A 14,492-nucleotide genomic window follows, 5' to 3' on the forward strand; every position below is an offset into this window, starting at 1 on the left:
GTTCCAAAACCAAGGCACACTTTCCCATAGAAAGTAATGCAAAACAGATTAATCTATTCCAGACTTTTAAAAACAACCCCTAAAAAAGCAATTTAACATGAATTTTACTATCTAACCAGACCATTTCTGGGTTAGGGTAAATTTTACGATTGGGTTAGAGTAAGTGTTGTTTCATGTTTTCTTGTGATTTTGATTCATTTGGGGTTGGTTTGCTTTTTTCAATTTGTTGTGTTGCTGCTTTTTCGTGAGTTGCAAGTTTATTGACTTTGTGGTTTTCTGGAAAGTTTCAGTTTTAATTTTGAATGCAGCCCTGGCGCTGAGTAAGGGAAGGCTGGGCTGGGGCGGCAAGCGAGTAGGCAAGGGATATCGCTGCCACCACCCCAGCTTGCTCCTGCTTGCAGGCAAGTAGGAGTCAGATTGGGCTGCTCCACTAGGCAGTGCGAAGCTCCCGCTTCCCAGTTTAGAGAGCCCCAATCTGTTGCTGCTTGCACGGGAACAGGAGCTGGACCCGGGCCACTCAGCTGGGGAGGTGCAGGCTCTGTTACACTTTCCGTTGAGGAGTTTGCAGCTGCACTCCCCTCAAGGAAGAAGTTTAAAGGAGCCCCCACCTCCTCATCAGAGCCCCTGTACCACCTGAAGGCAGCCAGGAGCTCCTCAGCTGAGCTGCCCAATCCCGCTCCTACTTGCAGGCAAGCAGGAGTGGAGGCAGGGATCTCTCAGCTGGGGAGTGGAGGCTTTGCGCTCCACTCCACTTGCGTGCAAGCAGGAGCAGGGCAGGGATCTGTCAGAAGTGGAGGCTTCGTGCTTGGACTTCCCCAAGTGGGAATGGACCTCCTGATTATTGAGTGATGTGGGTAAGTTCCTCATCAACAGAGCCTGGGCAGGCTACCTGGGGCCAACATTCACTGGCAATAGGCCTGACAGCCCCACCGTCTCCCCCATGGCCCACTGCCCGAGGACCCCAGCCAACACAGCTTCTGGCTGAGCAAGCTTAACAGGCATTAGCTTGGCTTATTTAGCTTTTAGTTGCTATTTTGAAACTATTGTTTTATACTAATTTGTTAATCATATGACTTATGTTGTAATTGTGATATTTATTTTCTGTTTTATTATGCTATTGTCATTTATTGTTTGTAAGCTGCTTTGAATGAAAAGTGGCACAGAAATACAATAAATCAAATAAAATCAAAGCTTTATACTACTGCTAGGACCAGAAAATATAGTGTTATTAATTAGAAATAAATAGTGGAAATACTAGAATGAATTTTACATCCAATTACATAAATCCTGCCAATAGTAAAAGCAAATTCATTAATTCATTAATTCTTTATTTATACGGCTATTAGCCCATAAAGTATGTACGAACCTAAAAGCACAGAGGCATAAAGACCAATATATCTAACAACAGAAGGTGAACACCACGATGCAAGGGTGGGTCATTGAGCAGTGACAAATAACAGCTTGGGACCAGAAAAAGGAAAACTGGAGACGAGATCCGTCATGCACTCTCATCATAACTGTCCGATTAGTTTTTGATGTTGTTGTTGTTTTTTGGTGGTTTTTGTGTGTGAGATAACCGCATTCAGGAATCTCGCCACCTGCAGAGTTATAGAAGGATCTGTATCCTGCAGAAGCAGTGCGGCATGTGACTCAACAGGCCTGCCAACCAAGCGCAGTAAAGCAGGACTCAGGAATTTAGTCCTGGCTATGCTATGTAGGGGACAGTTGAACATTATATGTGGAAGAGATTCAACTGTTTTCCCGTCACACTCGCATAGCGGAGACACCAAACCCTTGGAAAATCTGTGGCTCAGCTGGCCGAAATGACTGGCAGAATCCGAGACTTGGGAGAAGAAACATTTGAGGAAGATTGGATAAAATTTAAAGACTATTTGGAAAAACATTATAAGTTGTATGAATGTTAAAAATTGCACCTTTTAGGAAATTCTAGCTTCAGTAATGTTAAATTCAAGAAATGGAAATTAAGGCACAAGGAGCCAGAGATAGAATAATGAAACAACTTTATTGTGTTAAAATGAAAATGTACATGATTTGGGTTATAATGCATTTGAAATTGGGTAACATGATAAAAAGGAAGATACAATAAGTATTGAAATAAGTTAACAAATTGCAGACATTATGTATCACAGAGAATGCAGGGCTGGGAGGATGTGGGGAAGTCCAACAGATTTGGAAAAAAGGGTAAGAAAAATTTGTAACTTTTCTTTTTGGCTTTTATAACACGTTCTTTATTCTTTTTTCTGTACTCTATAAAAATAATAAAAATATTATATAAAAAAAGGAAAATCTGTGGCTCAGCAGGTTCGATGGAAAGACATTGAACCTTCCACGAATAAATGCAAGTCGGTGTGGTACAGATGAAAGAGATGACATGTATGATGGAAGGCCAAGTGGTGGGGTTATTCCGTGATACCTGGGGGAGCAGACACCCCCACCCCTGGAGAGGTTGTGTTGATTTTCAATGTCTGCTAATCTTTGCTCGATAAGGCTTTTGGCTGAGCGTAGGTTCATCTATAAGGAGTCCGCTGAGGAAATTCCGATGCTCAGAAGTTTGGCATGGATTTTTCCTACCCACGGATTAACAAAGTCATCCCGCCAGAGGCACTGAAAGAGGTAATGGTCGGGAAGCCTATGCCAGCTGGACAGCCAATAGCCAAAGACTCGCTTCCAGATGACAGTCTCCAATGATGCAATCCTTAACTCCAGACGTATGGCTGCGTTGCTCACACACATGGGGAGTTTCAGGAGGCGACGGAGAAACTGATTCTGCAATGTCCCCAGCGATGTTAAATTGGACCCTGGGGCCCAGAGCGGGGCAGCATAACAGAGGGTGGAAACCACTTTTGCGTGGTACACCTTCAATGCAGAAGGGATGTGGGAGGCTCCGTCGGCCGCAAAAAATTGGAGTAGAGTATAAAGTATTGTTTTCCCTTTGTTTAGTAAATACTATATCTGTGGCTTCCAGCTTAGGTTGTAGTGAAAAAAGACTCCCAGGTATTTAAATTTGAAAACCTGTTCTAATTGGACTCCATCTAACTTCCAGCTGTAAGTTTTCCGAGACCTGGTAAAGACCAGGACTTTAGATTTCCCATGATTAATTGTCAGATGGTTGAGTTTGCAATAAGCCGCAAAAATCTTTAGAGCTCTGCATAAACCGACTCTAGAGTAGGAAAGGATCGCTGCATCGTCGGCATATAGAAGCAGAGGGCAGCGAAAATCAGCTAGGCGGGGGGCATGAATGTTGGCTTGAGACTCATTCAGAAAGAGCTTCATGTCGCTAATAAACAAGTTGAAGAGGAGTGGGGCCAAAATGCAGCCTTGGCGCACTCCTCTATTTATTGGGACCTCGTTGGACAGGTTTCCCGCCGGTGTGAGTCTCACTCTAGCCGACGACCCATGGTGTAATTGGGTTATAAGCCATAACAGCCTTCTATCTATGCCCCATCTCTCTAATTTCTTCCATAGACAGTTTCTTGGGATACTGTCGAAGGCGGCCTTTAGGTCTATGAAAGCGACACATAGGCGCCCCCGACTCGGGGCAGAATATTTTCTGGCAAGATGATACATAATTACCATATGGTCAGTGGTCGAATAATTGTTCCTAAAGCCCGCTTGCTCATGGCCAATCAAATTTGAGTCGTATGCCCAATGGGACAGCTTAGACAGCAAAAATTTTGCATAGATTTTCCCGATGATAGACAAAAGGCTGATGTTCCGATAGTTCTCTGGGTCAGCAGGGGGACCCTTTTTATGGACTGGTACGATCACGGCCTCCTTCCATGACCTAGGGATAAGCCCCGTAGAATTAATTGCATCAAAGACTTTGGCCAGAATTTCAGCCCACCACCTCGGTTGCGCAACAATAGCCTCAGCAGGGACTAGATCCGGCCCGGGGGCTTTGCCCGTTTTCAGATCTAGTATCAAGTCCATTATTAGGTCTGGGTCGGTAGAGGGCCACAAAGGTAGATGGTCGGCTCGGAATTCCGTGGGTGAGTTAGATTCCTCTGCCAAGGAGAAATATTTACTCAAGAATTGTTCCCATGTGGGTGCAGGGATAATCGCCAGTGGGTACTTCCTTCCTCTTTTGTTTATCAGAGCCCAAAATTCCTGTGGTCTGCAGGATCTAGAGGCCGCAATCAAGGCTCGCCAACGCTTTTGGTACCACTCGCATTTGGCCAGCTTTAAAGTCTGTTTGTCTGCTCTTTTGGCTTGTAAATAGGAGGGTGGTAGAGCCTGGGCATTAGAGTTTTTGTATTCATTATAGATGGAATGAAGAAGGGATCTTGCTTGTTTGCAAGAGGTGTTAAACCAAGGGGCCCCAGCACTGCAATGCGCCACTTTCGCCTTTTGAGGAGGTGATGTAAAAAAGGTGGTAAGGTTTGTTATAAGAAGGTTAAAATGTTTCAAAACCTAATTGAAATCTTGTAAATCAGTAGTTATTTGAGGTAGATAGGCAATGATTTCCCTATGGAAAAATTCCTGGTATTTTTGGGCCACAGCCTCCGACCATTTGATCCCTCTTATTTTGATCGATGATAAGGTTTCCAGAAGGACTGAGTGTTTATAGTCCTTCTGGCACCGGAACAATGACAAAGTGGTCACTATTGGAAGGTGATCACTGAAATGTTGGTTTTCAACTTGGAAGGAAAGTACATTAACGGCCAAATTTGCAGAGATCAAGAAGTAATCGATAACACTGTTTGATGCTAGTCCCAGGTGAGTGAACTCCCCCGGTATTTCGGGGGGGAAGGTGCCGTTCAAGAATACTAGATTCAGGCGAATGGCCATTTGGTAAAGAGTCACTCCTGCTTTGTTTACTCTATTGTCCTTTGAAGTTCTAATTCTGGTATGTTCCAAGTCAAAGTTGTCCAAGCATGGGGGAGTCCACCATTTGGACTTGGTTAGTAGGTCCCAATTTGTGGCAATACGAGCATTAAAGTCTCCCCCAATTAAGGAGTACGAGTTAGGGCATTCGGTATGACACGACAATAGGTGATTTTCAAATGATTCCCATCTCCAATCAAGATCAGGTGCTGAGCCTTCAGGGGGGAGATAAACATTAGTAATTAGTAATGAGGACTTCCCTTCTGCGATCAGTTCAGATAGAGCAAAAGGCAGGGAAGCCCGTACCAGAGTGAATTTGGCGCGAAGTTGGAGTGAGATCCCAATCAAAAGACCCCCTTTGGGGCGACCACCTTTCAAGGAAGGGGAGGCCAGAAGTGTTAGAAGATCGAAGCCGTCTATGGTAATCTCTTCCTCATCCCATGTTTCTTGGAATAGAATGATATTAAATGAATTTATGTACTTCCTGAATTCGGGATCTGATTTTTTGGTTCTCCAACCAGCAATGTTCCAGCTAAGTATTGATAATGTCAGGTCCTTGTGCTGTCCCGGTAATTGTCACTTTGGGTTGTTTAATAGGTTCTTGGAGGTAGAACGAGGACCCATAAGGAAATCAGTAATTTTAGTTTGTGCGGATAAGGTCTTCTTCTGTGTTGATTGAATCCATGATTTGGTAACATTAACAGGCAGGGAGGGCTTTGCCGGGGAGGAAGAATTAGTGAGGTCGGAAGCTGTTCATTAAGGTGAGTAGTAGCAAATCTTTGATGGGCTATACTAGTAGATCCGTCAGAGTTGTCAGTCTTAACCAGGGTAGCGCTAAGAGGTGTTCCAGCCATCACTTGTAGTTGCTGCGCAGATGGAGAATTATCATGCAGATGTATAGAAGGACGTGAACGTGAGGATGGTGTATGCATAGTCATTTCCTGGTGATCTTCAGACAGGGTAGATTCTAGCTCAGGCATTGAAGCAAAGGAATCATCAACTTCATATTTTGATTGGACATAAGGTCTGAGACGGGAGTATTGAGTTTATCGACTTCCTCCACGGTAGAATGGTGCTGTTGGTCAACAGGTGACTGCTGATTCAGATCAGTAGGGGGTAACAAAGTAGCAGGTTGAGAGATTATCAAGGCATTTGATGGAGACGCTTTGTGGGACGTGGAGCGCCTGCTCTCCTCTCTCGTTGGCATAGAGGGGTCCCCTTGCGATAGGAGTCTTTGTTTGAGTAGATCCAATCTATCGAGAATAGCCTGCTGTTCTTCTGAAGGGAGTTTTCCATAAGAGGAGATAAGATTTCTCTCTTCAGGGATATTCCAATCTCTGCTTGCAATTGGATCATTCCTCAGCGTAACTAGATGGGCACTTGGGATCGCAGGTGGAACAGGGGGTACCCGGCTAGGTGTTTTTTCCTTTATTATAGGAACAGAAGGGGGAAACGAGCATTCATTGCCGGTTAAGATGTTGGCAAAAAGAGGTTTAACACTCGTGTCCTTAAAGACTCTTGTTGTTACAATCTCCCAGGGTGCCAGCCGATCTTTTTGTCTTGCAAGATGATGTGGGATCCTTGCAGACTGGAAGGAGAGCATAAATTTCCTTGGCCAGGGCGTATTTAGGGGTACTACAGATATAAGATCTATCTGGAAAAAAGGAATATTTAACAAATCACGTAGGTACCCTTTAGCCATCCTCAGGTTATTCCACCTAAGTCTGGGGGCATCACGGGAAAAAATGGATAGACATATTTTATTAGGTTGAAAAATCAAGGATTGCTTATTCCTTTGGGGCAGTGGCAGCCTGCATCTAGAGCCCTTAAGGTGAGATTTCTGGTCAAGTTGTCTCTTTAAGGCACTTACAAGCTGCACAGGAGATTGATGCAAATTAGATAGCTCAGTTGAGGAAGGTAGATGAGCCAGAAGGGCCCGTGAAAGTTTATTCAATGACAAAGAAATCCCCTCCAATTCCTTGAAAATGAAGCTTAAAGTCCTGATTACTAGTTGTATTTGATCAGGTACTAATTCATGGGCAGTTTGCCCTAATGCGTCCCGTTTCAGTGACGGCGAAGGTGTAATTAAGGTGTCAGGGAGGAGGGCTTCCCTATGACTTCCATCCCCCCCGGATCAGCTAGCTTTTCCAACTCCCCTTGACCATACAGAGGCCAAAAGCGGTTGTATGTTTCGACCGCAGAAACAATTACTTGCTCTGTTTGGCTGTTATTGTTAGTAGATGGTGAGGGAGATTCAAGCTTTGACTGCTTTACTCTTGGAGGTGAACAACCTTTCTCAGCAGATCTTGGACGCTTGCCATGACCCATTTGTCGCTGTCTCACTAACTACGGAGGTTCAAAGTAGAGATAAACGGAGATAAAAGAGAACTTATCTTTTGTGGACGCAACTCCTCTGTTACTCCTCCTCCACTGCTCAACATAACCCAGTCTTCAAGGCGGCGTTTCTAATCAGCAGCAGGCTTTCTCAGCAGAAGGTTTGAATATCCTTGTTGATACGTATATTGGCCACGACAGGCCAACCGTAGAGATAAAACGATTAAAACTTCTAACAGAGGTGAAATAATTTAAAAGTCTAATAAAAACAGCTATAAAGACGGCTGTAAAAGGCTATAAAAGGCTATAAAAGGTTTGTAATCTGGAGGGTTCACGGAGGAGAAATTGTTACAGCCGCCATCTTCCTTCAGTAAAAGCAAAAGATTCTTAAGGTATCAAATATGACAAATCAGCACAAAACCTGTACAAATGCTAACACTGCCTCTTCTTGTGGGTTATGAGTAACAACTAAAAAGAGTAAGTCAAGTAGGTATATGTTTGCATTAAAAAAACCCCATTCCTTAAAGTTCTATCCATTTAAAAGGAAAGACTATCAACTTCAGAAGCATTAAGCTACAGAATACATTATGCTTGACATTAGACTTTCGCAGTAGACCAGACCCATTCAAAAATATTTATGACAGGGGGGCCACTAGGGGCGCATTGGAAGATAGCCGACAATACCATCTCTCCGGCTCACACGAGGTCATTAAGAGGCTGATATGGGAGATTGAGGGCACAAGGCGAAGGGGACGACAGAGGACGAGATGGTTGGACAGTGTTCTCGAAGCTACAAACATGAGTCTGACCAAACTGCGGGAGGCAGTGGAAGACAGGAGTGCCTGGCGTGCTCTTGTCCATGGGGTCACGAAGAGTCGGACACGACTAAACAACATGGGAGTATGCAGCCTCCCTTGTTACCCCAAGGGAATGGGGAACACTGCCTTGCCTGCGGTTGCCATAAATCACCCCCGGATTCGAAAGAAGGGGGTGAGGGCACTAGGCACACAGCCCTCGTATGAGACAGCTCTCCCTGACGCCGTCTCTGATCGTGCGGCCTGGTTGCACGAGCTCAAAATAAACAATTAGAGAGAAGCAAATGCCATTTTTCGAGCGAAGAACGGGAGTTAAGACTGTTAACTGAAGCAACCGGTTGGATTTAACAGGAAAACATAACAAGAAGATACATCAAAGGGTCGGTATGTCGGAATGGGACAGAATTACCTTATGTGATTACCCAACAACCCTCCCCCCAAGAAGAACCGTTGCAATTACCAATTATAAGCGGGATGATTAAGAACTGTGTGGAAATGAATTACTAATCAAAGACATGGTTTGTGAAACATCGGGGAAGGAATGAAGAGCCTTTGGAATGACGCAGTCATAAAAAGAGACTTGTTTAATAGCAGGGCAGGCTACTGGATTTACGATCGAGGGGGAGGAGACCATGGTAATTGGAATGTGAGTTTGACCTGGCAGAACTCCCTAAGATTGAGGAGAGATTGTCAGACCTGCGAGGATTTAATGGGCAGACTTTAAGAATGTTTTGTTCGGAAGTGTGGAAATGGTATCTGTCTGTGTGAAATATGGCTCTTGGAGGAACGGAAAATCCACACAGGATAAACAACGTCTGTTTTCAACCCGCTTGTGGAGACTATCAGAGGTCAGAAAGAAAGGAATATATGACAACAACAAGAAAATGAGGGAAATAATAAAGAGAAGATTGGATAGAACTGTGAATACTATTTGGACAGAACTGCAACATCAAAGCAGCAGCAAGAGAGATGTTTGGATCCCTTTCTGAGCTCGAAGCATGGGTACCCCCATGAAAAATTTTAAAATTTGGGTTTGTAATTTGGAACTAATGTGATTTGATTGGTTTGTTAATAAAAATTATTTTTATATATATATATATATATATATATATATGACAGCTGTTGCTTTTCAGTAACAAAACTGCACACTAGCACTAAATAGAGAAGTTGCAAATGTACATTTATCAAGCAGTATGCTTTAAAATTACAGTAATTACACTATAAATAGTCTCCAAGGTCACTTCAATAGTAGCTATGGACAACAACAAAAATGGTTCAGAGTTCATGGACTTATTCCAGATGCTCTAATTTAAACTGGTAAAGTAAAACCTGATTTTGCTTGTTCTCTCTACCTGTGGGAAATGCTGCCCAAGGAATAGCTGGAGAAGTAACTGGGGGTTCACCATTTCCATCCTTAAAGTTTTCTGCTGCCTGAAAATACAAGGCATATTATTAGTGTTTAAGACGTGGACTTTCCAGCACCACGTCCTGATCAGGTACACATTACATTTCTTGTATAGTACAGTGTTGCATACCATGTTAGTTTAAACATGTTTTTGCCATACGCTTGAGGATATGATATTCCCCCACCGCCCCAGCTCAATGTGAAGGGACTGCAAATGAGAGGTTCCATTATGTTAATCCAGTCACATGGGCAACAACAGAAGACATTTCCACTCTGTGCTCTTTGCGATATCACATCTCTATTGCTGCAACCTCCACATGATTCCTCTTCCAGATATGTAGTCCACAAATGTTACATGGGTGCCATGGTAGCCATGCTCCTTGGGACTACAGCAGTGCATTCTATGTTGGGTTGCCCTTGAAAACAACAGTTATTTAAGTAGAGACTTTTAATTATTTAAGATTGAACATACCGTATGTTCCAGCGTACAAGACAACTTTTTATCCCTGGAAAATCACCTCCAAAGTTGGGGGTCATCTTATAAGCCGGGTCTACGCGTTGGGAAGGAGGAGAGGGAGCCGGTGAGCAGAGGCGCCCCTTCTGCCGTCGCTCCTCCTCCTTCCCCACAGAAGGGGACGCAGAAAGTCCTTCCAAGTGTGGCGCTCACCCGCCTGCCCACCAAACGCCTCGCCTCGGGCTGCTGCTGCGACGGCAGAGGCAGTAGAGGGGTGCGTGCTCTGCCCCTGGCAGCGTTCAAACTCTATAACTCTAAAACTCTAAAATTGAACAGCAAAAGTTGGGGATCGTCTTATATGCCCAGGCACCTAATACGGTAAATAAGTTAGTTTAACACTGTATTAACTGAATGCTTACAAACTATTTCTTAGCTCCATACCTCAAAACCTCCAAAGTCGTCGTCATCCATTTTCCTGGAAATACCTAGAGAACAATATAAGATGTTCATTTACAAATCTTTACCGTTCATTAATAATCCTCTTTCTCTTTAATCTCTGAAATAACTTAAGTGGTAAAAATGTACTTGAAATTCCCTCCTGAGTCCACGTTTAAATGACAATTAAAAAACACATAATGAATGGAGTATAGAGCTCTCACAAACACTAGTATTTTTGATCCAGACTTTACTAAAGATCCACAGGTAGGTGTGGTTTTAAGTGGGTAGAACTTTGTGTTGAGATTTATAAGGATTGGTTCCAAGAGGGAGATCATGTGCCCAGGTGTTAAAATATAGAGAACACCACCCCCTTGCTTGCATGTATCCAAACACAGGGCAGCCAATCCCATTTTGCTGTCTGAAGCCAAACGGGAAGGTGTCACTCACCCCCCGCCCGGCCTGGCAAAGCCTCACTTACTGGGATTGAACAGTGGCAGTTTCTAGCAAGATCTCACTGGAAGCCACTGCCAGTTCTCCTCAGCTATCCAGCAGTGGCATCAGGGGCTAGCAGAACACCCCCCCCCCCATGCAATTCCACCACCCAAGGCAGCTGCCTCATGGAGTCTACCTCATGAACTCAAATATTAAGATCTCCAGTGGAGCACTTCCAGCAGGTGATCCCAGCATCTGAGCTGACCTGGGCTGCTACTGGTGAGAGTGTGACAACATTCCAGTTGTCAAACACCCTCCCCAAAGACATTTGACTGGCACCTACTTTATAGTTTTTTCAGCCCCAAGCAAACGCCAGACTGTTTTAGATACAATTTCAATCCTACTGACTGTTTCATGTCTTTGATGGTACTGTATAATCTTTAACACTTCAAACTTTGTACACCACTTTGGAAGATTGCAGACCAGAAAAATGATATAACGTACACTTAAAATACTTTATGTAGTCAGCTTTAAAACATTTGTTCAGTTAGGAGGGTAAACAGGTTTTTCTCAATGTTTAAGCAAGAATTCTCAACTCTATAAACCACCAAGAACCCTCAGGACAAGGAGGAACAAAAAGTTAATAATGCAACCAGAGGGGGAGTAACTGAGAAGTAGGATGTTTGTCTTATAATGAAATCTACAATTAATGCACCAAGTCTGCACACTTGGAAACGGTTATGGCAAAATGTTCCACACCAAACAATCAGCATTAGTTATTTTTGTTAATTAATTATTTGCTGGCACTTAACCTTCCTAGAGCTCAACTCTATTCAGAGGTTCAAACAATCTATGTTGAAGATGGAACAACAGAAGTGCAGGTACACCCTTGTGCAAATTAACTGAAACAAAAATACACACGAAATGCCAGTTGATCATTATAGTGTCAGAAGCCTGCAGCCAACAGAAGGAATTATGCGCTTGCTGCAATATACTGAGGTTCTACGAAAGAGAGTTATTCCAGAGCTGGAAAAGAGGTATCCTGACAGTGCTGGGATATTGCAGCAGGATCTGCAGAGAGGAGTGGGACAAAATACCTCCTGAGGTGTTTGCAACCCTGGTGGCCACCTACAAGAAACACCTGACCTCTGTAATCGCCAACAAGGGTTTTGCCCCCAAGTACTAAGTCATCTTTTGCAAAGCGATCAAATACTTACTTCACCCATTATAATGCACATCAATCTCTGACTTTTGTCTTCTGGGTTTCTGGAGGTTTTCCTGTTGTTATTCTGTCTCTCACAGCTACAATAAACCTACCATTAAAATTATGGACTGGTCATTTCTTCGACAGAGGGCCAACAGGCAAATTTAGCAGGGGATCAAATACTTTTTTTCCTTACTGTATATGTGAGTTTTGTACATGTATATGTGAGTTTTATACAATAAACTACATTGTTTGTTTCAATTAATTTGCACAAGGGTGTATATATGACATGTCTGAAAACCAGAGCATTTTAGATGGCGGTAATTAAAGAAATGGAGGTAATCGGAGGAGATGTCCTACCGGTGAGCTCACTTGCTATCCAACCTGGCTATGCCAAAGATAGATAATTGCTAATACATTTATTAAAAGCTTCATGTATGGCAATCAGTTATAACTGGGGGGAAATCCAGTTTTTCAGAACTGGGTGATTGGATATCTAGAGTATTGGTTGAGGGTGGAGTGTTCAAATGATAAAATTGATTAATTTTGTCACTAGAAGAGAGAGCAGACTCAGTGATCAATTCAATGAAAAATTGAGAGGCTGTTATGCATTGATTAAACCAAATATCAAATATTATAATAAGTTTATAAATTAAAAATTAGGTACCGTTTATTTCTTACTGGGGTTTTTACTTGTTAAGTACTTAATCATTTAAGTATTAGACTGTACTATCATGATATCACTATTATCACATGTGTACACATGTTTATCTATGTTTAATATACAAATTGTTTAATAAATAAACTCAAGTATAATAATTTTGTGTAATATTAGTAGTAAATGTTAGTAAAAGTCCATTTTCATCTTTATATTTACTCTGAAATCTTAAGTTTTGTGCACTAGGGATGGAAATATTTTTACATTCTCTGTTGCTGTTCCAAATTGGCACAGCAGCTCATTGCAATAATGTTTCCTGCTTTTCACATTGCCCCTTAGCTTTCCTGGTGGGTTCAGCACAAACTACAGCTTTACACATGACTGTGGTGAGTGTCTGCCCCCACAGACTTTCTTCCCTAAGTTTCATTAAAAGGGTTCATTTACAGTTTGGAAGCTGATTGGTACACTCATGACTTTTGTGGCTATTGCCAGATATATTTTTAACTAAAGCACTCTTGCTTCTTTGGAAAAAATTTAAGTTATGAACCCTGCTAATGAAGATAAATTCAGCCATGAGTTGACCATGGAAAAGTACACAGAGGGATGGGGGGTTGGTGGATTACATACATGGGCTCTCTGCTTCCCTGGTATCTAGTCAAAATAAATAAGATCAAGCTATTCAACTAGTGGCTTAGAAAGTTAAGTTGTATTTGAACCAAAAATAATCCTTCCTAAAGCAGGGATGGTAAGTTTTTTTTGATGGTCTGCATCTTCCCATGGAAAGTGGGAGAGGAGAATTCCAGAAGTAGGCAGGACCAAACAAACTGTCACACAACCTTAACACACACCATGCAGAACAACAGCACTTGATAGCTAAAGGTAATTTTCAATTAGTAGCCCCCTCCACAAATCTTTTAAGTGAGATTTTTAGTAAACTGGAAGGTAACCAGCTACCTTCCTATTTAGAAGAGACTCAGCATTAATTTTGATTAACCTGAAGTTTATAAAAGTAAACTGAGAGGATTACGGTGATTAATCAATTGCTTTAGCTTTCTCTTTTGTTTTCTACTGCTTGCTGACACAGAAGAGAAGGTGGGCAGAGCATCCAACAATTTCCACTCAGCTGTGAACATTACCTACGGAAAGTGGAGATTTGAACCCTGATCTCCCAGGTTTTAGTCCCAACACTCTTAACCTACACAGTCTTCCTAGAGTACTTCTGCTAAGAGGCAGCTATATAAATTAAGTAGGTAAATAAATATCAGAAAAGCAAAATGTCACTTAGAGAAGGGTCTAAAATATTCCTTGAAGCTTGAATTTGTTTTATTCTGGATTGTTTTACTTGATGTATAAATGTGTTGTAGACCATTTTGAGATTTTTTCTTTAAAATATAAAGCGGTATAGAAATAAAATGAATCAGACCTGGAATGGTGTCTAGACATTCTGTTGTGGCAACCATTATCTAGGCTTAAGGTTTCATTTGGCAATTAGCTGAGTTTCTAACACTGATGGACACATAGGGCTTATTCACACTGAAACTTTGCCCTGCTCTTTCCAGGCACAGGTCCGTGCTGAAAAGCTCTGTGTCTGAGCGTTATTTTTATTTATTTTTTGTCCTAAAGCTTTCCCCATGAAAACCTACTTTTTAGTGTTCAATCAGAGCATATATTATGGTTTGCTCCAACTGAGCTTTAAAGAGTAGATTTTTACAGTGAAATATCGAAAGCAAAAAAAGGGCACTCTTGGACATGGAGCTTTAAAACACAGACCATGCTTGGAAAGAGCAAAGGAAAGGAAAGTGTGGATAAGCCCTTCACTCTAACAGTTTTCACAGGCACTCATCAGCATTTCTGCAGTTCAAAATTACATGATCCTGTTTAACATTTACAATTTGAAGCACATGTAT

General features: G+C 42.3%; 1 protein-coding gene across 15 annotated transcripts in view; it reads right to left on the reverse strand.

Annotated features, from left to right (window-relative positions):
- Nucleotides 1–14,492, reverse strand: part of CCDC91 (coiled-coil domain containing 91) — a 149,346-nt gene that overhangs the window by 124,185 nt on the left and 10,669 nt on the right. For 14 of the 15 annotated variants that reach the window (XM_083738771.1, XM_083738770.1, XM_083738768.1 and 11 more), the window contains 2 exons: nucleotides 10,295–10,338; nucleotides 9,347–9,425 (listed from right to left, as the gene is read on the reverse strand). In XM_083738771.1, coding sequence (XP_083594897.1) covers nucleotides 9,347–9,425; nucleotides 10,295–10,324 — 109 coding nt within the window. In that variant the 5' untranslated portion in view covers nucleotides 10,325–10,338. Of the gene's footprint in view, nucleotides 1–9,346; nucleotides 9,426–10,294; nucleotides 10,339–11,940; nucleotides 12,103–14,492 lie in introns of those variants that run through there. The other variant, XM_083738777.1, reaches the window with a different exon arrangement.

This window comes from Podarcis gaigeae (assembly GCF_964106915.1).
Source record: "Podarcis gaigeae genome assembly, chromosome: 5".
Lineage (NCBI taxonomy): Eukaryota > Metazoa > Chordata > Lepidosauria > Squamata > Lacertidae > Podarcis > Podarcis gaigeae.